The 25,645-nt window shown below is 42.0% G+C and overlaps 1 protein-coding gene across 1 annotated transcript in view; it reads right to left on the bottom strand.

Annotated features, from left to right (window-relative positions):
• Positions 1 to 25,645, bottom strand: part of LOC118835518 (CXADR like membrane protein) — a 131,587-nt gene that overhangs the window by 12,098 nt on the left and 93,844 nt on the right. Inside the window, exons 2-3 of the mRNA XM_036742709.1 lie at positions 25,351 to 25,508; positions 8,152 to 8,353 (exon numbers count right to left, since the gene is read on the bottom strand). Of these exons, the coding sequence (XP_036598604.1) occupies positions 8,152 to 8,353; positions 25,351 to 25,508 (360 nt within the window). The remainder of the gene's footprint in view (positions 1 to 8,151; positions 8,354 to 25,350; positions 25,509 to 25,645) is intronic.

The raw sequence follows: 25,645 nt of genomic DNA, 5'->3' as shown, positions 1-25,645 counted from the left end.
GTTAAAAGTTGAAAGGAGAGAGCCAGCTTGTCCTCTTCTCATCCAACTACTGAACCCAGGACGATACAAGATTAGGGAAGGCACCCTATTCAAATGTGCACATAGAACATATGTAGTTCCTTGGGCAGCAATGAATTACAGGATTTAATTATAGGATTTAATTTGATAGATAAACGTGGTTCCTGAGTTTGCCATTAGGTTAACTGACCATACTGGAAAGCACACTGGATCACAGTTTCCTTTTCTGTAAAATGAGTGGTTGGACTAGGTCTCTTCCACTCCCACCCTCCAATCCCAACGTTATGACTGAAAATCAGTTGGTCAGTCAGAAAGCATTTATTAAGTATTTACTATGTACCAGGCATAGAGCTAGGCAGAGGCGATACAAAGAGAGGCAAATGACAATCCCTGCCCTGGGTCTAGGAGATCACAATCTAAGGAATCCTGCAAGATAATAGAATGCTGGACTGCCTGGGAATCCCAAGACCTGCTTTGGAATCCCTGTCCAAACACTAGCTGTGTGAGTCTGGGCAAGCTCTCTGAGCTTCAATTTCCTTATCTATAAAATGGGGATAATGGTAGCAACAGTCTCACAGCGTTTTTGTAAGAAATTAATAATGTATGTAATGCACTTTGCCAGCCTTAAATCATTATATAAATGGGACCGTGGTTTGTCAAATGCAGCTGACAGAAGCTGACCCGGTCCCCATTCCCGGACCCATGAATTGCCTGAGGCTGACTAGACATTATCACTCCCAGTCTCAGACTATTATGTAAATGTCCTAAACTCTCCCTTCCAAGACTCCCAAGCTTTCTCTAAAGACTTTCAGTAGTTATGCAAAACACTTTACCACAGAAGTCCCAATCCCGGAGCACCAGCAGCCCCCCCCCCCTCTGACCAAGGACTCTTCCTCTTGCCCCCTTTTCCAGCTTCCCAGTATTTGCTGTTGCATCAAAATTCCTTGCCCCTGCTAAAGATAATTTTTGCTATATGGGGTGCCTTCTCATTAACTTAGGTTGACAGGTTCTATGAGTGATGATGAAAATGGCTTATGACCTAGACTGTCTAGGGAGAAGATGCTTGTTTTTATGTTTAATAGTCTGCTCACTAGTTTGTAGCTCTGATCTTTCTAACCACTTTGTTGCTGCTGTTGTTCTGCCATTTCAGTCAGGTCACCCTCTGTGACCCCCTTTGGGGTTTTCTTGGCTGGAGTGCTTTGCCATTTCCTTCTCTGGCTCATTTTACAGATGAGGAAACTGAAGCAAACAGGGTGAAGTGACTTGCCCAGGGTCACACAGCTAGAAAGTATCTGAAGTTACATTTGAACTCAGGTCCTCCTGACTCCAGGGCCTAAACTCTATCCGCAGCCCCTACTTACCTTAATATCCTTGTGTGCTTGGTAATTGGGTTCACCCACTAACATTCTACAAATGGCTCCATGTGGTGTTTTTAACTGTGGCCCAGCATGTATATGAAAAGATTTGAATGTAAAAAGAAGTCTGAGAATCTTCCCCTTTAGGAAGTGCCTAGAATACTTTTTAATCAGTTGGCCATTATCTGCCCTTACTCTTCCTTATTATCCTTTTGTATTTATTTAATTCCCTGGCATTTTAAAACCTGAAAAGAGGTACACAGGGTTAAAAAGATTCATACTCACTCTCTGAACAGATATTAAAAGATAAATTAACTTTTCATGAGTATTTGAAGTTTTAATTCTTATGCTTCTTAATTCTTACAACTCAGAGATGAGTACACCTTGAGCTACTACTCCACAGATATTAAAAGGGATTTCTCTTCTTCATTCAGACCTCAATCAGTAGGCACTGTCATCCCCTCAAAAAACCAAACTGCCAAACAGCTTTCTTCTGAGCCAAAGGGCTTTAGCCAAGATAAATTCTTAATCAGATAAGTGACTCTGCTGAGGTTTTAGCTGTTTGCTCCCCACTAGGTGAATAAAGTAATTTATTAAACTCAATATACTTAAATGGGAGCTGCATTATTCAAGCATTAACTTGTTCTATGATCTTGGATAGGTCATTTCTCTCCTAAGCCAGCTGCCTTCTCTGTAAGGGGGGTGGGGAAGAGAAGGGGTGATCTTAAGTCTTCCTGTATTAACGTTTTATGAAGGAGTTAAGTAAAAAGCGACTTAATTAGTCTTTTATAGGAATATTAAACATCAAAAGATGATTCTTACTCTTAAAAGTGTTTATCTTCTACTAACTTGATTAAGAGAAAAAAAATGGAAAACTAGCAAATAAAAAAAAACCAACCCTATGTGAATGGAAAGAAAATGAATACCACATTATCAGACTGCAAATTTCTAGGTGTGCAACCTTAGGGCAGACTTCTTTTGAGAGTCCCTCTGATGAGGGCACAGTCTCTGGGAACCCCTTGAACCCTTGAACTCTCCTTGAATCTTCCCACTCTACCTGGCCTTGGCCTGAGGCTATAACCATTAAGCCCAAATGCCTACCTTGCCCAGTCCTCTATTGTCCAGCTGTTTCCTACCCTTAATCTTGTCTTCCCAACGACCTCCCGCCCTTAATCCTGTTTCCCATCCTTAAACCTGATCAAAATATCTATACCCTAGCTCGCTACCCCAGCCCTTTATGGGTTGTCATTTCCATATAGCCTTCAGCTATTTCCCCCACCCGGGAGTCTGATCTGATCCCAGTCCTTTCAGGCTCCTCCTTAGACTCCTCCTTAAGTCCTTCCCTAGACCCCTCCTCTGGCCACCTCAGACCACCCCTCAATCCCTCCCACAACCTTTGTGTATATAATCTCCATCTTGCCTCCATGAAGGTGGTCAGATCCAATCTAGCTCGGATTGATCTGGCCCGCTTTCCTTACAGGCGTCGCAAGGGGTGGGATGTCTTGGGGGCAGGCCTGTGTGGCTAACTCTTAATAAACTTTATCCCTTCCCTTGGCTGAGAAGGCTTGAGTCGAATTCTTTCGGCAGGACCCGGCGTGTCGGTACTTTGGGGTGTCGAGCACCTCTCACCCCAAACCCTCATCACCTCCCCATCCCCCAGCCACCTAGGCTTGTCTTCCCATCCTCCAACCCCTTCAATTCCTGGCAGTGCTTACGAATAGGGTTAAGTCTTAGGTTTGGAACTATTCTTTTCTCTGGAAAAAATGATGAAATATATTTAAAAATCTGTGACTGGGAATCTTTCCTAAGCCAAGGGGGCACGTGGGTTTGTGGTTAACATCCTAACACTGGAAACCTTAAGAAATGTAAATATTTAGAGATGAAGGTGTCATTCATCTGCTGGGCCACCTTCAGATAAATCCCCAAATACGTTAGATCACTTGAAATAAGTGGCATTTTAACCTACAAGACTACCTTCAGAGTCCCTTATGTGGCAGTTAGGTGGTGCAGTGAATAGAACACTGGACCTAGAGTCAGGAAAACTTGAGTTCAAATTCTGATGCTTCCCCATCTGTAAAATGGACCTCCCGGTGCTGGTTTAAGGATGAAATGAGATGATGTTTGCAAAGTGATTCATAAACTTTAAGGTGCTTTATAAATGCTAACTATTGTTGTCGGGAGTAATACAGATCAACAGAGACTATCATTTGAACTTGTTCTTTCTTTGCCCTGTACAATTTCATTCTATAGACGCAGGTCTCATTCTTTAGTGTGGAGGGAGCTGTGTGTTATATGGTCATGATGGCTTGGGATCTGGGCCCCATAACCACCAGGATACAATTTGTACAGTGTGGATTTTTTTTTGAGGGGGGGGAGGGGAGCAGAGGGTTGTTTGTTGACTGTGAGTAAAAATTGGCCCTTCATCCTGTGAGGCTCCGTCCACTTCCATAGTGATAGTGGCAGTGTCAGATGGCATTATCAGAATCACATTTTTTAAGACCGCCTGTGAACATTTATTTAACTGCTAGTACTCTTAATGTGGGATTCCTGTCCAGTGATCCAAAGCGGGTGCCTCACCAGAGGAATTAGATCATGCCTACACAACCAATGGAAGGTCTTTGTTTGTGTTGGGTGGTCCCTCTATGGAGGATTTACTGAAAGCTAGGGAAAAAGTGCACCTAGGATGGTAGAACTTGGCAGCATTTTAGTCTGTAGCAGATGATGAATAGCCACACATAGCATAGCCAGGAGGTTTTGATGAATGATTTCCCAACCCTAAGAGTTAGTCTGTTAAGATTGGTTGGTAAGATTCTTCTGGCACTTCAGATCCTTAGAGACAGCAACTCAGGAAGCTCTAACCAATTGCCCAGTCTTTCATTTTATTAATACATAAAATGCCTGTCCTGCTCCTTGTCCTCTGAAAGAGCCTCGAACTCCCCTTAGACTGCCTATCTCTCAGGTTCCCTACTTTCACTCGTTGGTTATCAGACTCAAATTGTCATTGGTGAAGCTAGGTGGTGAAGTGAATAGAACAGCAGTTCTAGAGTCAAAAAGATCTGAGTTCCAGGGCAGCTAGGTGGTGCAGTGAGTACAGCACCGGCCCTGGAATCAGGAGGACCTGAGTTCAAATCTGCCCTCAGACACTTGACACACTAGCTGTGTGACCTTGGGCAAGTCACTTAACCCCAATTGTCCTACCTACCCCTCTCCAAAAAAAAAAATCTGAGTTCAAAACTGGTCTCAGACACTTACTAGCTGTATGATCCTAGGCAAGTCACTTAACCCTGTTTGCCTCAGTTTCCTCATCTGTAAAATGAGCTGGAGAAGGAAATAGCAAACCACTCCAGTATCTTTGCCAAGAAAACCCCAAAATGGCGTCATGAAGAGTGGGATATAACTGACAAGTAACTGAATGACAACAATGGTCCAGTAAAAATGTCAAGAACACTAAAGTTCAGAGTGAACTGAGGTTGGGGAGGAAAGCTAAGACCTAAAAATGTTATTTTAAAGTTAAACTGAGCCAAAGAAGAGTATCAAAGAATAGATATATTACTCATGTGGGACCAGATAAGTATAAGAGATGACATAGAGAAGGCAACTCATTTTACTTGTTTCCTCTGCCAAGGAATAAGATCTTTAGACTGAAAAGGACAGAATAAAAATGGCTGATAAGTTTAAATTTGAGAAAAATAAGGAAATAGGTAAGAGAACCTCTAGTTGCTCTCAATAAATTCAAGGTACTAGACTTAGATGAATTACATCCCAGTATACTGAATGAACTGGCAGATGTGATTGCTAAGTCAATGCTGCTGTTTTCTGAATGACTATGTAGAACCTGAGGGGTGTTATAGGACTGAAGAAGGGTAAGTATGTCCTGGTTTCCTAGTTTTCAAAAAAGAGATTGGATGGTGTTTGTAAACTATAGGCCAGTAAGACTGAATTCAATTCTCGGAAAAATTTGAGAGTGTATTATTAAAGGGATGGTTACTAAACAAGTAGAAGAGAAAACAACGATCACAAACAATCATCAGGAACAGATATGCAGGATTAACCTCACTTAATTTCTTGACAGGGAGCCTAGACTGGTTGATCAAGAAATGACAAAGATATAGTTTAAAAAGATTCTGGCAAAGCATTTGACACAGTCTCCCTTGCTGTGTATGTGGACAACATGGAAACATTTGGGTTAGATCAGGGTTGTCCAAAATGCCACCCTCGGGCTTGCATGTGCCCTGCAGTGTGATTTATGTGGCTCGGGTACCAGCACAGAAATTTACATAAATGCTTTAGTAAAGGAAGCCCAGCTACCACAGAGCTCTCACTAAAATGGCAAATCAAAATATATTGTCTATTGTTTCAATAAAAACCTAAGGTTGGACAGCCCTGGGTTAGTAATAGTCTTCTGAATTTTCAGGGATTGGTTGAATGATTTGACCCAAAGAGTGGTTAGTAATGGCTTTAGGTCAGTTTGGAAGGAAGTCTCAAGTAGAGTGATCCAGGGAGCTGTTATTGGCCCTGTATGGTTTCAAATGTTGATGGATGACCTGGGATAAAGGCATAGATAACAGGCTTATTTAGTTTAAAAATGTCACAAAGCTTGGGGAGGAGAGTTTGGAGAGGGGAATGGTTAATAGGCTGGATGACAGAATTAGGATCCAAAAAAAAAATTCTAGAGCATTGGGCCAAACCTAATAAGATGAAATTTGATTGGGACAAATATAAAGTTTCACATTCAGGTTTAAAATAATCTTTACAAACACAAGGTTAAGGAAGGAGACCTGGCTAGATATTTTATCTGAAAAAAAATCTGGATTTTTATTTTTAATTTTTTAATCTAGATTGAAAATTTAAGATGAATTATTGTGTAGTAGAATAGTCCCAAACCCTAATATGACTTTTGACTTAGGGAAGAAAATACTCTTTTATATATGTTCCATCTGGGTGCCATATTTTAGGAAGGACATTGGTAAGCTGGAGAGCACCTAGTGTAGAGTGACCATGATGGTGAATGGCCTCAAGATCATAGTATCTGAGGACCGGTTGAAGGAACTGGGGATGGTTAGCCTACAGAAGAGAAGATATTCAGTGCACAGTGGCCATCTTTTAGTATTTGAAAGGCTTTTACAATGAAAGAGGATTTTATTTGTTCTAGATCAAGATCTAGATTTGCTCTAGATCACTTGGCAGTGTGATGAAGTAAATAGAACATGAACTTGGTACTGATGCAGTTTGGGGGCTAGGAACTTTGAAAATTCAAGGCAGATCTGCTTCGAAAGAATTCAACCACTCAAGCCTTCTTTCAGTCCAAGTAGTGAGTTTATTAAAACAGAGGTTGGGTAGGTGAGATTCCTAGTGAATCTAAGGTATTTGTGATGCCAATACAAGTTGATGAGGATGGGACTGATATTTTTATAAAGAAAAAGACTGTGGGAAGATCTAGATGAGATTAAAGAGTGGCAAGTAGCCTGGGGTGGTCAGGAGTCAAAAGAGGAAGGGTCTAGATGAGACTAAGGAGTGTCAAGTAAGCTAATGAAGTAATCAAGGTGGGCTGGGGTGGGCCAAATACCTTGGGCAGAGGCACCAGTGATCTGGGCTACCGAAATGTATGGGAAAATTCAGGGACTGGGTTGCTTTCAAAGGCATGGTCTTTTCCTTTTAGAGGTTCAGATCCCATTTCCATCAGTACCATGGGTTCAAATCCTGGCTCTACTACTTGCTACTGACCTTGGGCAGTAAGATCTCAGGCTTAATCTAGTCTGACCTCATTTTATGGATGTAAAAAGTGAGACCCAGAGAGACTAACTGACTTGCTCAAAATCCTAAAGAGCTTTATAAATATGTTATAGTTGTTATCTACTTCCTCTTTAACGCTCAACAAATAGTACATAGCACATCTTGGATTTGAGATTGTCCTTGACCTTTCTGCTTCAGTGGACCAGACTCAGGACTTGGGAGTCAGAAAACAGGTGGGATTTAAATTGGACCTCAGATATTTCCTAGCCGTGTGATTGATCGTGGGCAAGGTATTTCTTCTTTCAGAGCATCAGTTTCCTTATCTGTTTCTCTCACAAGGTTGTTGTGAAGAAGGCACGACTGTATGAATCTTAAAGAGCTGTGTAGATAAGTTGTTGTTGCTGTTATCTATATCCTCTTTAACACTCAAAAAATAGTAAGTAGCAGATCCTGGATTTGAACTCAGATGCTTAACCCCAAACACAGCACTCTTTTTACTATATTTCCACCTCTGAGATTCTTTCTAACTATAAAATTCTGTGATTTAAACAAAAGAATTCGGGAGAATGAGTTGAGTAGGATTTCAGTGATGAGGAAAATATAGGTATATATAGGTTCTAGGTAAATATACATGGAGGGGGCAGTAATTATGTAGTAATGTAGTATTATGTAGTAATTATGTAATCTGTGTTTAACCAATATAGAATACATAGAAATGGATTCCGTGGCCTTATGGGAAGGATGGGGTGGGATTTAGGTTACACCTAAGAAATTACATTCACCCCCTAGGATGATTAATTTTTTTTCACTGGTGGTGGTCAAAAAACAGAATAAGCACATGTTTTCGGAGGAAGATTTAATGAAGTCCTCTTTGGAGATCTGGAGATAGACTAGGTGAAGTAGATCCCAGCCTGAAAGTAAATTCCTTGGCACTGCCACAGAATGGAAGTGTCCAAGACATGCCAGGTCAGTATGATGCATGTATCATAGGTCAACCCAGTTCATTCATGGGAGGCAGGGGATTCCCCTAGGACAGCTGTCTTACCCAGGACTTTCAAGTTGACACGATTCCACTGGTAGCGCCCTGAATTCTTCACTTTGCAGATGTATTGGCCCTCATCACTAGGCTTCAGGGGCTCAATCTGTAGGGAGGCATCTCCTGCCAGGAAGTTGGAAGCAAAGGCTACACGTCCCTTCTGCTCCTCAGTCAAATTATTATAGACCTGACGGCTGGAGTAGGTGATCACCTGTAGAATGGATAGGGGCAGAGTTAAATGGTGTGACCTTTAACCATCCTCACCTCCTTAAGCCTGAGAGAGGATCAAGGATACTGCCATCAGGCACAGAGGTATAGACACCAATTTTTGCCCCTCCCCTACCTTGAATTGGAAGAATCTAGCTAAAGTACCAGTATACTCTGCACTCACCTATCTTCCCGGCATAATTTTTCTTCCACCTCAACCCATACCTCTCTCCCACAAATGAGGACCTCTTTGGCCAGACATGGCCTGTCTTGGCCATGATCCTGCTAGACTGATTCCTCAGTATCTCTTCCAGACAGCATTCTAGGACAGTTGCCTGATGCCTCATATCTCATTCTGCCATTCACCAGAAGTCTTTTGTCCAAATGGCAGAGCAGAAAAGAGAAACTAAGTCTAGTTTATATGCAATTTTTGACATATATAACTAGAAGATTTATAAGGTGGGGCTATGTAGCAGGAATGAACACCAACACATGGTCAGTTAGAGGTCTATACTGGTACCCCCAAAATATAACAAAAAAAAAGTACCAGAGGAACTCTTTCATTAGGTTGGGTGGATATGGAAGAAAGAAAGATTGCATGGAAGGAGATAAGCTTCAGTGGAATGAATAACCATAATGATAAAACCAGAGACCCAGCCAAGTATCAAAGTCAATAACTTATCCAATCTTCAAACACTTTCCCATCTGTTATCATTTTTAGTACCACAGTAGCCCAGAGAGCAAGAGATGGATTATAGTTAACTCTTGGTTATCTATGCCAATAAATGAGAACATTTGCATGGATAATTCAAGAAAATGGAAATTTTCAAGGTTTTTATAGGTGTCTCTAGAATGAATTATAAGTAAGCAATATACTTACCATTTCAATTATATTTAGTCCTCTTACCTTATACCAACTAAGAAAAACCTCCCAAACTTTCAACCTTGTCATCCTCTGAAAGCTTTTGTCTTTCCTTCACTGCTAAACTTCTAGAAAGAGTAGTTTGCTTTCATTTCTCCACCACCCACACACTGCTCGACCTCAATACTTGACTAAAACTTCTCTCCCCAAGGTGACCAGTAACCTGTGAATTGCTGAATACTATGGCCTTTCTCACTCTGTATTGTCCTTGACCTTTCTGCTACAGTGGACCAGACCCAGGACCTAGGAGTCAGGAAGCAGGTGGGATTTAAATTGGACCTCAGATATTTCTTAGCTGTGTGATGGATCATGGGCAAGATATTTCTTCTTCCAGAGCATCAGCATCAGTTTCCTTATCTGTTAATCTCACAGATTAACAGACTGTATGTATGTATGTATGTATTTATACAGACTGTATGAATCTTTTTTTTAAAATAACACATTTGTTTTATTTAAAGCATAAATAAAATAAAAAAGTCCACTTTAAGATTTGGAAAACACTGTATATCTTATCTCATTCGATTCTCATGATTATCTTATGGGATAAATATGATAAGTATTATTGTCAGTCAGTAAACGTTTATCTATTTAAATCATTTATTTATTTATTTATTTTTAGTTTTCCACATTCACTTCTATAAGAGTTTTAAATTTTCTTTCCCTTCCTCTCCTCCCCCCTCCCCAAGATGGCACATAATCTGATATAGGCTCTACTTACACATTTATATTAAACATATTTTCACATTGCTCATGATGTAAAGAAGAATTAGAACCAATGGAAGGAACCATGAGAAAGAAGTAACAAAACAAAACAACAAAAGAAAAGGAGAGCGAATATTGTGCTTCTATCTGCATCCAGACTCCAAACTCCTTTCTCTGGATGTGGATGGCATTTTCCATCACGAGTCTTTTGGAATTGTCTTAGATCCTTGCATTGGGGAGAAGAGCCAAGTCTATCAAAGTCAGACTGTATGAATCTTAAAAGAGCTTTGTAAATATGTCGTTATTATCTATATCTTCTAGCACTCAACAAGCACTTTTATAATTACTTGCTAGATACCAGGTACTGGTAGTAGATACTGGAGATAAAAACTAAACAATCCCTGTTCTCTAGCTGTTTACATTCTACTGGGGGGAAAAAGCGTAAACACAGATAATGCAATGAAAAATAGAGACAAAGTGATTTCTGGGCTGGAGATGGGGTGGGGGGGAGAGGAGAGACACTAGCAACTTTGTCGGGATCAGGCTAGGATGCCTGGGGCGGGGGTAACACTTGATCTGAGCCTTGAAGGAAATAGGGATTCTACCAGGCGGAGGTGAGGAGTGAGGAGAGCATTCCAGGCAGAGGGAACAGATGGCCCGTGCAGAGACAGAGCTGGAAGATGGAATAACATGTCCAGGGAACTAGGCCAGTTTGGCTGGTACATGGTGTCTATGGATGAGAGTGCTGTGCGGTAACTGAGAGTCTCTATTTCCTCGGTTTCAGTGACAATGCTTTCTCCTCATTCTACTCCTTTCTGAATACCTGCTTCTTCTGCTCCTTAGCTCCTTCATCCTCCTCATCTCGTCCTCTAAGTGTGGGTGTCCCCTTCGCACTTCTTTTCTCTTCTTCTAAGAGAAAGTCAACACGTAGTGGAAAAAGTATTGGAGAAACCTAGGTTTGAATTTCTCCTCTGACATTTAATAGCTATGTGACGCTGGTCAAGTCTCTTACCCTCTCTGAGCCTCATTTGCAGATACTGTATTGCATCTACCTCATGAACTTGTCAGAATTAAAAGAAATAATATATGCAACATATTTTGTAAGCTTCAATCTCATCAGTTAGAAATCATCTTATTATTTATAGTGTGTAGATAGAATCAGGAAGGGCATGGAAAGGTCTGCCTCTGACACACTGCTTGTGTGACCAGGAGCAAGTCACTTAATATCTCAATTCCCCAGTCAAGACTCTTAAGACTATAAGTTATGTGGGGCAGCTAGGTGGCTCAGTGGATATAGAGCACTGGCTCTGGATTCAGGAAGACCTGAATTCAAATCCAACCTCAGACACTATCTGTGTGACCTTGGGCAAGTCACTTAACCCTGATTGCCTAAAAAAACCAACCCAACAACTCTAAGTTATATACTTGTGGATCTGGATGGAAAAAAAAATATAATATTTGGGCTTGAGTCCCAGCTCTGCCACTTGGTAGCTCAGTGACCTCAGAACCTCAGTTTCCTCATTTGTAAAACAGGAATAATTATAATTTCATTACTTCACTGAGTTATTGAAAGGAGAAAGGAAACATTTAGTCAGGGCACTGAAATTAGCAAGACCAACTTTACACAGTAGTAAGAATTCAGCCTAAATATTAAGAAAATCTGATACGGAAAGTCATAGGAGACTAGAAAGATTAAAATATTCACCAAAGGAGGAGTTAAAACCTCCTTCTCTGGAGACTTAAGAAAAGAACAAATGAGCTATTTTTTCTAGGCTAGGCAAAGGACTATGGAGGCAGAGACACAGGTTAGGAGAGCACTACGTTTGGAGCCAGAGACTTGAATTCCATTCACTACCCTGTGATCTTAATAAAGTCATTTAACTTCTGTGGGCCGTAGTTTGCTCATCTGTTAAAATGAGGGGATGTTGGACGACTAGATGATTGCTGAGATCCTTTCCAGCTCTAAATTTCTTATTCTTTGATTCCAGAATCTCACCTCTCTACATTCTCTCCTTAGATAAAGGTATTGCTCCACAATGGCTTCATTGATCAACTCTATACTGATGACTTCTAATCCTATTAATCCGGCCTCAGTCTGTAGCTCCCTGCTAGACCCTTCACCTTATCTCATCCTTACCTCCAGTTCGATATGTGCAGAATGAAATTCATCACTTCTTTTTTTTGGCAGGGCAATTGGGGTTGTGACTTGCCCAAGGTCACACAGCTAGTAAGTGTGTCAAGTGTCCGAGGTCAGATTTGAACTCAGGTCCCCCTGACTCTGGGGCTGGTGCTCTACTCACTGTGCCACCTAACTGCCCTGAAATTCATCACGTCTCTGTGTCAGTCGATGATACCACTGTTTCAGTTTCCTGGTGTTTTGTGGCAGCACTGTCTCAAAGAATTCAGAGTCAAACCACCTCTAATCCAAGTACAGGCATTTACTGAGGATTGACACCCCTCAGAGGTGGGCTAGGTTCCAAGAGGAATCAGCAACTTAGTTAGACAACACAGGCAAATTTATAGTGTAATGATTCTGATTACCTAACAGAAATTATAAATATTAAAAAGGCACGAGGGGTTTGATAAAGGATTAGATAATGGGGGAAGGGTCCTAGCCACAGTAGAACTTCAAATTTGATTACCTACAATGCATACAGAAATACCCATGGGGGGTATGTATGTATGTATGTATGATAATGATACAAGCCTCTCTATGTCATAAGTTCACCTAAAGCTATTTGCTGTTACTACACAGGTGCCTATTTAGGGAAAGTCCCTTCTATTGTTTTGGAGTCTACATCCTGCTCGGGCATCCTGGTGGTGCTGCTTTCTGATTGGCTGAGTATTGCGGTCCTGTCTAAGACTAGATGGATATGGTTGTGGTTGAGTGCATGGACACACCTGCTGTTTCTGTGGGAAATATGAGGAATGGGTCTGGGGGCAATGGCTAGCAAGAGGCAGTGGCTGGGATCCTATCACATGGCCAAGCCTGCTGTTCTGTGAGAAATATGAATTCATGGACACACCCGTTGTCCTAGTGAGCAGTCAGGTATATATGAGGAAATTAGGACATTGAGGTGGGGGAGGCAGTGACTAGATAGGGGGCAGTGGCTATATTGAGTCTTGGGGGCTTATGGTGTGGTTACAGCCAGATTGTGTGGTTAAATCAGGACATGTCTGCTGTTCAGTGGGGCCCATAAGGAAGTTAGAATATCGGGGCTGGGGGTAGCTTTATTAGGATTCCATCACCACCATCCTATTAAGAGGCATTTATTAAGCACCTACTATGTCAGTCAACAAACATTTATTAAGTACTCACTATGTGCCAGTCTTAGCACTATCTGCTACATGCCGGGGATAAAAAGAAACAAGTTCAATTATCTTGTGGTCTAGTGGGGTTGACAACATGCAAACAATCCTAGAGATAATCTCAATGGGAAGGTACTAAGATTCTGAACTAGGAAAGGCTCCCTGTAGAAGGTAGGACTTTAGCAAAGCCTTGAAGGAAGTCAGTCACCCAAGCTTGAGACCCCGAAGTGATCTTTGACTCCTTCCTCACCATAGGCCATCGGTTGGATTCTATGCCTATAATAGATCTTCCATGCATGCATGCATGCTCTCTTCCCCACCCTGCCAGCACTCTCTCATTCAGGTCTTGGCCACGCCCATGCTGATAGCCTCCTTACTAGTCCCAGGGCTCTACTCTCTCATATCTTTGCTCCATCCTCCACACATTTTCAAAAAGAGACTTCCTGAGGAGGTCACCATCACTCCCAACATTCTAGTTGCTGCTCAAAAGCTTTAAGAATTCTCTGTTTCCTACAGGGGACAAGTAGATGGTGAAGCAGATAGACTACCAGGCCTGGAGTATGGAAGACTCATCTTCCTGAGTTCAAATCTTAGCTGTGTGACCCTGGACAAGTCACTTAACTTTGTTTGCCTCAGTTTTCTCCTCTGTAAAATGGGCTGGAGAAGGAAATGGCAAAACACGCCTGTATCTTTGCCAAGAAAACCCTAAATGGGGTCACAAAGAGTTGCACATGGCTGGAAATGACTGAACATGAACAAATTTCCTATGGGACAAACTGGAAACTCCTTAGCTCGACATTTTAAGGCTCCCTATGTTCTGACTCTAAATCTTATTTTCTGCTACTGCCCTTGGTGCACTCTATCTTCCAGGCAGAACAGACAACTAGCTATTTCCCAGTCTTGTCCTGTATTGAAATGATACAGGCCATTATTCAGTCTTAGAACACACTCTGTTCTGCTATTCGCCCATTGAAATCTTTCCCTGCCTTCGAGGATCATCTCAGGCATCACCTTCTGCACGTGAAGACTTTTCTTATCTTCGTGGCAAAAAGGCTTCTTCCCTCCCTCCAAAATCCCCAACTTCCTGAAGTACTTTGGGTCTCTCCTTTGCCTCAGTGACATTCTACCTTTCATCAAACTGATTTGGGTGCCTTCTATATTCTCCCATTAGACTGTAACCTGATTGAGGGCAAGGGATGCGTCATTTTCATCTTTGTATCCCTAGGATCTCCCGTAGTCTTGCAAAAAAGTGGGTTCCCATTAAATCAACCAAACATTGTTTATTAGACACCTGCTTATAAGGCACTGTGCTGGGTGCTTGTAATAGCAATTTAGATTTGAAGATCTTTCCCACCCGTGAATGGGCCGTGTGACCTGCTTACATCACAGGAAGCCTAGGTCACATGTGGTGGGAGGCGCTTCCTGACAGGAAAAGGAAGTGATGTCACAGGAAATGCAGAGAGAAGAGTTGGACCTGAGGAAAAGAGCAGACGTGTGCTGTGCTGTGCTGTGAGCGTGATTGTGGGAAGGCCCCAGCAGCGGGGCGCAAGGTTATGGGATGGAGTGGTTCTCTGCTGTGATGTTGTGAAGTGAATTCTTCGCTGCTGTGACGGATTGGGCTCATTGGTTTTGGGACCTGGTTCTCTGAGTGTCTGAGTAAATGGTTTACTTCTACTTTCTATATGGAGAGTTTCTTATATTTTGTGATACAGAACCACGTAGGCATTTTGACAATTATCATCTATGTTGTGATCATAGCCTTACTAATACAGTGCTAGAATTTACATTCTATGTTTGAATTGAGTTGAATTTTGTTTCATCTAATACTAAAATAAGTTTATATTCCCCTAACGCATAGGAGTTAACTATAGTAAAAAGCGGGCCCAAAGTGTAACGTATGGCAGGAGGAAATTAGATATTTAAATTAAATATTTCCTTGGTATTCCCAGAGTGGCTGACCCCTACATAAGTTAATAATAGTAACAGCTAGCATTAATATGTCACTTTAAGGTTTTGCAAACAGCTTTACATGTTATCTCATTTGATCCTTATAATAACTCTGTGCGATAGATGCTCTTACTATCCTTATTTTACTGATGAGCCAATTGAGGAAGGAGGTTAAGACACTTGCACAATCATATACGTAGTAAGTATGTGAGGAAGGATTTGAATTCAGGTCTTTCGGCCTTTTAAGTTCAATGCTCTAGCCACTGGACCACCTAGTTGCCTCTTATATTATATTTATTTTAGTTAGAACACGGAGGGTTATCACGTATTTGCCTTATCAATACTTCATAGAGATGAGACACGAGTAAGGTAAGGATCTCTCCATTTTACAAATGAGAAAACTGAAGTCCTAAGAATTTAGGTACCTGAATTCAATCTGGGGAAATAGGTAGGGGGAAAGCAGTTTAGGAAGCAGCAACAATCTGTAGCTACAGCAATCATAGCTACATTGATAAGGAAGAGGTGTTGTGGTCTAGGGGTGTTAGGAACCCTGAGATACAGGGGAACAGGGGGGGGGGGGTCTGCCTCAAAAGAATTTACCACTCAAGCTTTCTTTCAGTCCATGTACCAGGTTTATTAAGAGACCTGTTGGGTGGGTGAGACTCCTGAGATCCCTAGTGAGACTACAGTATTTGTGATGCCAATACAAGCAGGCCAGATTCTTACCTAAAGAAATTTTCACTTTTGGTGAGGATGGGACTGATACTTTTATATAGAAAAAGACTGTGGGAAGATCTGGATGGGATTAAGGAGTGGCAAGTAGCCTGGGGTGGGCCAGGTGCAGACAGTGAAAGGAGATGAGTGGCTGGAGAACCTCAGTGAAAGGGCAGTTAGAAGGATTATTGACTGGGATGAGCCAGGTGACTCCAGGAGAACTCCAGGATCTGGAGTTAGGGCCTGGGTTCCCTGAAATCTGTGGGAAAATTTCGGGGCTTTTCCTTTTAGGGGCCTGCCTAGTGCAAATCCCATCCCTTATCAGAGGGACCCCAGTATGGCCAGAATATTTCAGTGACACAGGCAAGACTAGATAAAGTTTAATGGAAATTCCATGGAGGATAATCTGGTTTTTTTTGCTTGTTTCTCAACTTTTAGTTTCTGCCTGCCTACCCAGCATAACTTGATAGTGAGTCACTTCACTGATACTCTCACAACACCCTAGAATACTTCATTCCTTTAACTCTTTGTAGCACTGCCAGTCCCCAGTCCCGGTCCTCCAATCTTCTGTGGGCTGGAGAAAATAAGGAAACTGACCAATTCAATCCACTAAAAACTCCTCATCTCTAACTTTCAACGAGCCCTCAAAGACTCAGTAATCCTTTTATCCATTCGTTAGTCCCGTATCTTTTGTTCTAAACGGTTAATGTTCTCCCAAAGACTCCAACTTCTCTCTATAATTTAGTAGATAATCTTGCCTCTAAAAACAAAAATCTGCCATCCCAAGAGAGCTTCCTTAACATCCCACCTCTGCCTCTCAACCCCCTCCCCACCTTTTTTTTTCCCCACCCCCTCGGAGAAAGAAGTATTCTTATACCTTTCCATAGTAAGGCTCCACAAGAAGAGCCTAGGGGCAACAGCATTAAACATGGCAGTAGAAGATAAGGGTTTGAGTTCAAGCTCCAACCTTTCCTAGCCCTTTGGATGAGGAGGAAGGCACTTTATTATCTATCCTACACTTGTGAAGAAGTGCTTTGCAAAGCTGAAAGAGCTATTAAACTAATGTTCTTGCTTCTAATTCTCTCATCTGCCTCAAAACCTCTTTGTCCTTCACTTAACCACCCTCCTAGCAGCAGAGGAAAAAATGTTCTTTCTCTCTGTGAAGACTAATCCTTTCACCCCCACCCTTCTAACCTTTTCTAGGCTCCATTAAACACTAGAAGGACCAGAATTTAAGAATACCTTGAAGGACCAAACTGATTGATGCAGTGTATTTTTTTTTAATCCATAAGACAAAGAAAATAGAGATAGGAAGATGAAAAATGTTTACTTCAAACTAAAATCATATCTGTTTGTAATTATTTGTATTTAAAGTACATTTTCACAGCTAAGAGAAATGATAGTAAAATAATACAAAAAATTTGTCAAATAATGTGCCTATCCTTTCCATTTTTAATCTTACCTCCCTCTTTCTTTCATCTCCATTTGTTCTCTGTCTCACAGACTACTTCCCTTTAACCAGCAAGGGCTATTTTCAATCCTCCCCTATCCCAAAAGATGGTTCCTTTATTTTGTCTTTTTATTCTCAGCACCTAGCACAATGCACTCACTGCACCTGGTAAGTGCTTTGTAAATGATTATTGGGCTGAATTGAAATCCTGTTACCTAATCTAGGGACCAGCGTCCTTTTCTCTTTTCCCCTTCACAGTCAAAATTCTTGTGCATATTCATTCAGTCAACAGGTATTAAACATTTCCTCTTTGCTAGGCTTTCTCGGCCAGCCTGCAGTTTGTAGCAATGTAGTTGAGTGGATGGAGAGCTAGTCTGAATGACCTGATCGACTCTGGGAAGCCGGACAAGCCACTTAACCTCTTAGTACCCACTGGCAGCCTACTGAGTATGACTGGCAAAGCCGGTGCTGATAAGTACGAATAGAAGGAATTTCCTTAACCTGCACTGGTATAGGAACTCTAGACCAAAAGAAATCACAAGTCCTGCTCCCCTCTCCCTACAATGTGCCAGGCGCTATGCTAAGTGCTGGAGATTCAGAGATAAAAATAAAACTGTCCCTGGCTCAACAACATGTATCTGTACAAATACAAGGTAATTATTTTGAGTGGTTGTGGTGGTGTTAGTCTGTTGCTAGGGGGATGGAAAGTGAGAACAGTCTAGGTCTTATGGAGGCGGCCTTTGGGCTAAGCTTTGGAGGAAGCTAGGAAAGAAAACATAGATAGATTAGATAGATAGATAGAAATGAGGAGAAAAGATACTCCAAGCAGCCACATAATCTACACAAAGGTACAGAGCCAGTAGATGAATGTCTGATGGCTTTTTCTCATTCTCACCCTTCTTGATCTCTCTAAAGCACTCAACACCTCCCTAGATATTCCTTTCCTGGTCCTCTCTTGACCTGTCTGACCCCTCCCGAGTCTCTTTTGTTTCATTCCCCATTAACCAGAGGTGGCTGAAAGGCTCTATTCTGGGGATTCTTCTCTCTTCCTTATATTGTTGTTGTTAGCTGTTTCAGTCCTGTCCAACTCTTCGCAACCCCATTTTGGGTTTTCTTGGCAAAGACACTGGACTAGTTTGCCATTTCCTTCTCCAGTTCATTTTTCAGATGAGGAAATTGAGGCAAACAGGGTTAAGTGACTTGCCCACGGTCACACAGCTAATAAGTATCTGAGGCTGGATTTGAACTCATGAAAATGAGTCTTCCTGATTCCAAGCCCAGTGCATCACCTAGCTGCCCTTTCCTTATATACTAGCCCGCAAAGTAAACTCAGCAGCTTCCATAGGTTCAGTTATCATCTCCATGCTGATGATTCCCAGATAGGTAAGTCTGGCACTAACAGTTAACCTCTCTCCTGAGCTACGGTCTTGAATGATCAGAAGAGGTCTTTTGGATAACTAGAACTGAATGTCCCATAGGCGCCCCAACCTAACACCTCCAGAAGAGAACTCGTGTTGAGGTTATTACATCCTTCCAGTCCCAGGCTCATAACCTGGTTAACCTTAACTCCTCACTCTCACACCTCCTTATCCCAGCCCCGGCTCCATCCAGTGTGTCACCAGATCCTGCTGTGTTTAACATTTCCCATTTAAGTCCTCTTGTCTCTACTCACAAGGCTACCTCCCTAGTTTCTTGCCTGTACAATTAGTCACCTTCTATTGGTCCCCTGGGTTCAAGCATCTCCTTATTCCAATCCACCCACCCCTCAGCTACTACCCAGCCAGTGATTTTCCTAAAGTATGGGTCTTGACTATGTCACCCCCCCCCCCATTTTTGCTGTTGCTTTTATTGAGTTGTTTCTGTCACGTTTGACTTTCCATGACCCCATTTAGGTGGGGATTTTTTTGCATATGCTCAATAAATTCCAGCTTAAAATATAAACTCCAGAATAGACTATAAAGTCCCCTGCTTGGCATTTAAAGTTCTTCATAACCTGGCTTCCTGTGCCCTTGCACTGCTGGTTGCCCATTCTGGGAATGCTCTCTCTTTACCTCTGCCTTTTCTTTTCTCTGGCTTCAAGTCTCAGTTCAAATATCCTACTTCCTGCATGTGACTTTTCTCACTTTCTCCGTCCCTTCCCCACCTCTATGGGGGCAGTGCTCTCTGCTCCTAGATTACCTTCCATTTACTCTGTATATATCTTACATGTACCAAGTTATCTACATGTCGACTCCCCCATTAGAATGTGAGACTAGTGTGTAAATTAATTCAATGCGAAGTTATACATGGAAGCTATATGGGATTCCATGCCATCTAGGGGAGAGAGGGCAGGAGGGAGGGAAGAAAATCTGGAACTCAAAATTATGTAGAACTGAATATTGTAGACTAAAAATAAAAATTAAAAAAAAAAGAATGTGAGCTTCATAAGGGCAGGGGCTATTTTTTAACCTTTTTTTGGTATCTTTAGGACATAGCACAATGCCTGGCACCCAGTAAGCACTAAAGAAATGCTTTCTGATTTATTTTATTGACTTTTTTTTTTCTGGAAATGATGCAGTTTGGGGTTGCTGGGAACTCCTAAATGTCAGGATGCAGGGCGGCATCCGCCTGGAATTAATTCATGCACTCAAACCATCTTCCAGTCAAAGTGGCAAGATTTATTGTAACACCAATAGTGCAGGCAAGATTCTTAGGGAATTTGCAACTCAGTGGGGGTGAGACTGATGCTTATGTACAAAAAACGGACAGTGAAAGCATCTGGATGGGATGAAGGAGTGGTAAATAGTCTGGGGTGGGCCAGGTGCAACAGTGAAAGAGTATTGAGTAGTCTGGGGTAGGCCTAGATTGACACTGAAGGTACTGTCTAGTAAGCTAGTTAAGAGATCTAGGTGGGCTGGGGTGGGCCAGATGCAGAGGCCCAGTTTCACTGACTGGGCTGCTTTCAAAGACATGGTCTTTTTCTTTTAGGGGTCCAGGTCCCATCACCCCATCAGAACGTTTCTCTTTTGGCTTCCTTGACACTGTCCTCATCTCCTCATATCTCTTAGTTCGCCTTGTCTGATCCTTCTTCCTTGTATGGTGTCAATCCCTGGGAAACTCTGGGACCCCTGCACTGTTCTGATGAGCAATTTCTAATTATCCCCTGCCCCCAAGGTAAACTCCTGGGAGTCTCTGCTGTGTGTGACCAGCAGTTTCTAACTTCCCCTGAATAAATGCCTTACTTTATTTTTTTATCCCCTTGTTGATGTGCTTTTTATACAGGCTTGACAATGAGTTGGACGAGATGTCCCCTGAGTTTCCTTACAATGTTCAAATTTTGTGATTTCAACCCCTAACCCAAGACTGAGCCCCAGGCTCCCATTTGTTGACTCATCATGTATTTATTAACCATACGTTATGTGTAAAATCACTGTGCTAGGCAAGGAGGATTAAAAAAAAGCCAGGACACATACCTTACTCTTTAGGAATTTACAGCTTAATAGAGGAAAGACACTAAAACTAAGATATAATGGAAAGTGAGATAAACATAAAAGACAGGGCAAGATAAAGAGCAGTAAGAACATTGAGGGAGAACTCACTTTTACCTGTAGTGGGGGATGGGGTAAAGGAATGGGAGGTGTTGCAAGAAAATCTTGGTTAAGGCTTTGCCCTGATGAATCAGGCCAGCTCAGGAAAATGATATTAAAAAAAGGAATTTATTATAGCACACAAATCAAATGCATTGCACGTGGCTGGGCTAAGATTTCAAACCACCCACTGCTTTTATAAACAACTTGTCCTAGGAAGAGCAAGATAATCCTGATAGGTGTTGTTTTCGGTCACATCTGACTCTGCAGGACCCATTGTGGAGTTTTCTTGGACATTGCAGGGGTCTGCCATTTCCTTCTCCAGCTCATTTTACACATGTGGAAATTGAGGTGAATATGGGTTAAGTGACTGGGAAAGGGTCACACAGCTAATGAGTGTGTGAGGCTGGATTTGAACCGCAGGTCTTCCTGACTCCAGGCCTGGTGCTCTATTCTCTTCCACACCTAGTTACAAGACAAACCTGCTAGATACAGGTTTCCAAAAAGGGATGGGTCATCCTGTCTCAGCTCCTCCCCTACTGCAGCCTAAAGAGGGTGGGATGAAATAAGGTGTGGCTGCTTCTGACTAGCTGGACACACAAAAGACAAGAGGATGCAATCAAATGCACTAGGGACACACAAGCGGGGCTGGAAACTATGGGGTCCCTCGAACTGACTCAGCCCTTTCAATGGAGGTATAGGTAAGATGGGTCACTTCACGGAGGGGGTGGCCCCTCAGTTTGGTCTTGAAGAAGCTTGAGCTTACCTTTACCTTAGATAGGCCTCATATTGGACGTTATTCTTTTCCAGGCTCCACTCCTTATTCTCTGGACTTTCTCTAACGTGTTTACCCAGGGTACTTTCCCTGTTCCACCTCCCCCAGTTTTCAGCATCCTTTTATAAATTGTCTTCCCCCATTAGAAAGTAAGCTCCTTGAGGACAAGGACTGTCCTTTGCTTGTATTTGTATTCCTAGCACTTAGCACTGTGCCTGACTTAATAAGAGCTTAATAAATACTTCCTTGACTCCACTTGACTTTACAAAGTTCCCTATGGACCTGGGAATGGTGGGAGTCTATATCAGCCTTGGTGGCTAGCTTGCGCAAAGTAATGGAGGGAGGAAAGGTAGGTTGAGAATAGTGGACAAAAATAGTCTAGTTTGATTGGGATATAGAATATATGTAAGACAAGTCTGAAAAGGTAGGCTAGAGTGAATTGTGGAGGGCCTTGAACGCCAGATCAGGGGCCTATGTTTTATTGTGTGGGGAATAGGAAGATAAAGAAATTCTTTGTCAGAAAAAAACCAAAAACTTTCATTTCTAAGAAATGGGGAAATGATACCAACCAACCTTATTTGGGAGAACAATGAACAGAAACCCAACCCATTGTAGAGGACATTTTATAAATTATGAAAAATAACAATTATTTATTGCAATTATGTAATATTTAAAAAAATAATTGCCCATTGTTGGCTTATTCCTCTTGTGAAGCGCCTGGGGGATTTTCTACAGAAGCACTGTTGTTCAGTAACTCTTGGCAAATTTACTTAGAATTGTTTTCCATTTTCTTCTCCAGTGGATTAAGGGAAAGAGAGGTTAAGTGACTTGCCCAGGATCACACAGCTAAGAAGTGTCTGAGGTTGGATTGGAACTCTAGTCTTCCTGATTCCAGGCCCAGTGCTTTATCCACTGAGCCACCTAGCTGCCCTGGGGCATTTTGGTTGTGTTTCAGTTGCATCCCTCTCTTCCTGACCCTGTTTGAGGTTTTCTTGGCAAAGATACTGAAAGTGATTTTACAGATGAGGAACTGAGGCAAAAGAGCTTAAGTGACTGGGCCAGAGTCACACAGCTAGTAATCATCTGAGGCCATATTTGAACTCAGGAAGAGTGAAATTAGGTAGAGGAGTCTGTTTTGACTCCATGCCCAGCATTCTATCCACTGTGCCATTTTAAACATTTTTAGCTCTTTTTTTTTGTGAGACAATAGTACAATTTGTATTTGTTAGGATTTGAATAAGAACAGATGGAGCAGATTAACTTTCTACAAGCTGCTTCTCCGTAAACAGTAGAAATCTGCACTAATCAGGAGAGAATCCAATGTTTCTGTAGGTGTTAATGGTGGAAAAACCTATTTGAAAAGTGAGTAGAGGAGTGGAGATTGGCCTGGGAACCAGAATTCCTGGGTCTTCCTCCCATCATCCCTTCCTGCCTGGAGCCCTGAGTGTGTGAGATTCACCAGTTTCTTTCTCTATAAAATGGAGAAAACCATTTCTGTCTTCAGATAGATGTTAGGCCTGGGAAAGATAGTAACAGTCATTGTGAAACTCAGCCTCCAGTTACCTCCTTCTTGAAGCCTGAATTTCAGATATTCTTGGTGAGGCCACTTTCTGTGCTCAGCCTGGGCCCTTAGGCACAACCACCTGTCTTCTGCCTGCTCTATAAATTGGGCTGCAGATGTTTCTGTTCTCCTGAACGCAGGTGCTGGAGGTCTGGTTGGGCCTAAGTTGATTCCTGTTGGGTGTTCGGAGGCTAATGCTGAGTAACCACACTGGCCATGTCTATTTTAGATCAAAAGTTGCTTCCCAGGCCCTGGAATCACTTGTCTCTACAATACAAATGACTTTTGCTTTGGCAAGGGTGAAAACGCCAAACATCAGCTTTATCCAATCATCTCAGATTTTTTCGTAAAAGGTGGGGAGGCTTCTAATCTGCTTTGATGCAAAATTGACCAACATCTCAGCATAGGCCAGGAAATTTGGACAAATGCCTCATGGGGCACAGAATAGATACATACACACACATGGATATGCACTATAGATTGTGTTATATGTAACACATAGTATATAATACATAAAATTAGATGTCATGTCCAATATCTTATATCTATTGTATATTACACAGTAAATACATATATTCATACCTGCGTGTGTGTGTGTGTGTGTGTGTGTGTGGCAAGGGCAGTGCAGAAATCAGTTTTGTTTGACTGCATGTTTATAACAAAAGTTTTGTTTTTCTTTAGTTCTCAATGTTGAGGGAGAAGGGATGGAATCGGTGAAAAGGAGGGAAGATGGATTTTTGCTGATTGAAAAAAATAAAATGTAATTTTTAAAAAATGCTTCATGGTTAGGCTTACTGTGATGTTTAGGGAAAGGAGAGGTTCCAGAAAGTGACACATTGTGAGAAGCAGGGAGGACTCTGGTGATGAAGGATTAACTCATGGTCACAAACAGCTGGTATTAAGTAAGTTTAAACTCCACTTCGCAAGACTCACATCCACACAACTGATATTTCTAGTTTAAACCTTGTCAGTGTCTCCCTTGTGTATATCCTCATTGGTTTCAGTTGTAATAACTAGGGGAAAAAAAAAGATCGTATCCTATTTCTAAGCAGTTGCCAAGAGTTCTGAGAGAGCTGTGACTCACTGAGGAAGTGGGAACATTTAGGCTGGAGAAGAGAAAGCCTGGGGGTGGGAGACATGGTAGTGATCTTGGATTATTTGAAGGGCTATCACACGAAAGAGGGATTAGACTTGTTTTGTTTGACACTAGAAGGCAGATCAGAGCAATGAATGGAAATTGCAGAAAGGCAGATTACTGTTGGAAGGGAAAACCTTTTAACAATCAGAACTAACCAAAATTAGCTGTCTCAGGAGGTAGCAAGTTCCCCATCAAAAGAAGTATTCAAGAGAAAGCCCGATGACCGCTTGTTGGAGGTTGTCCTGGGGGGAATCTTGGTCAGATACAGGTTGGATTAGATGGCCTCTGAGGTGTCTTAAGTTCTGAGATTCTGCAAAGTATTTTTTTTACAGCCCCAAACTGATGACAAAATTAATGGGTCACCATAGTCCTCAGATCATAATAGCTAACATTTTATATAGTACTTCAAAGTTTGCAAAGTGTTTTTACGTGCTCACAACAACCTGTGAGGCAGGTGCTGCTATTATCCCCGTTTTACAGGTGGGAAAACTGAAGCTGAGAGAATTTAAGTGGCTTGCCCAGGGCCACTCATTAAGAGTCCGAGGCAGGATTCAAACTCAGGCCTTTCTGACTCCAAGTCCAGTACTCTGTCCACTGTACAACCTAGCTGCCCCCAATACAAAAGTCCCACAACTAGCTTATCTTTCACTATCTTCCAGATGTTCTGCCCCTTGACATAAACATGTTATCCATTCTTTATTTAATTAGGTAGGTGTTGTCTGTCTAGTATTTTCTGTGCCCCTCTGCATCACTATGCTGTAAGTTCCTAAGGAGCAAAAACAATGGCTGTATTAATCACCCTGTGCCATGCTAAAGGCCTGGGCACTATGATGGAGGAGAAGGAAGGAAAAGGGAGAGGATTCAGGCTCCTGGGGGCTCCCACTGGTAATGTCAACTTTAAGCATACGCAAGCTTACCACTTTTTGATTTCCATCAGGTTCCATCAGCAGCCACTCTATATCCAAGGTGTCTCTTTCTGGGAGCCCCAGCTGATGATGACAAGGCAAAGTGACCTTCTCCTCAGCCACTTTCTTGATTTCCATATGAGTCCCCCATGTTCCAACATAACAGGAAACTGAAAGAGAGAAATCTTGTCAGTCAGGGAAAAATGGATGGTGACAAGAGAAGGATGGAGAGCAGGATCCTGGATTTTTCAAATAGGGGGGTTGGATGACTACTTGGTAAGGATGGATTCATGTATCACTTTGGGAG

Source organism: Trichosurus vulpecula, chromosome 2, assembly GCF_011100635.1.
Source record: "Trichosurus vulpecula isolate mTriVul1 chromosome 2, mTriVul1.pri, whole genome shotgun sequence".
NCBI classification, from domain to species: Eukaryota; Metazoa; Chordata; class Mammalia; order Diprotodontia; family Phalangeridae; genus Trichosurus; species Trichosurus vulpecula.
The sequence above is the reverse complement of the archived record's forward strand: the minus strand, read 5'-3'. Positions and strand labels throughout refer to the sequence as shown.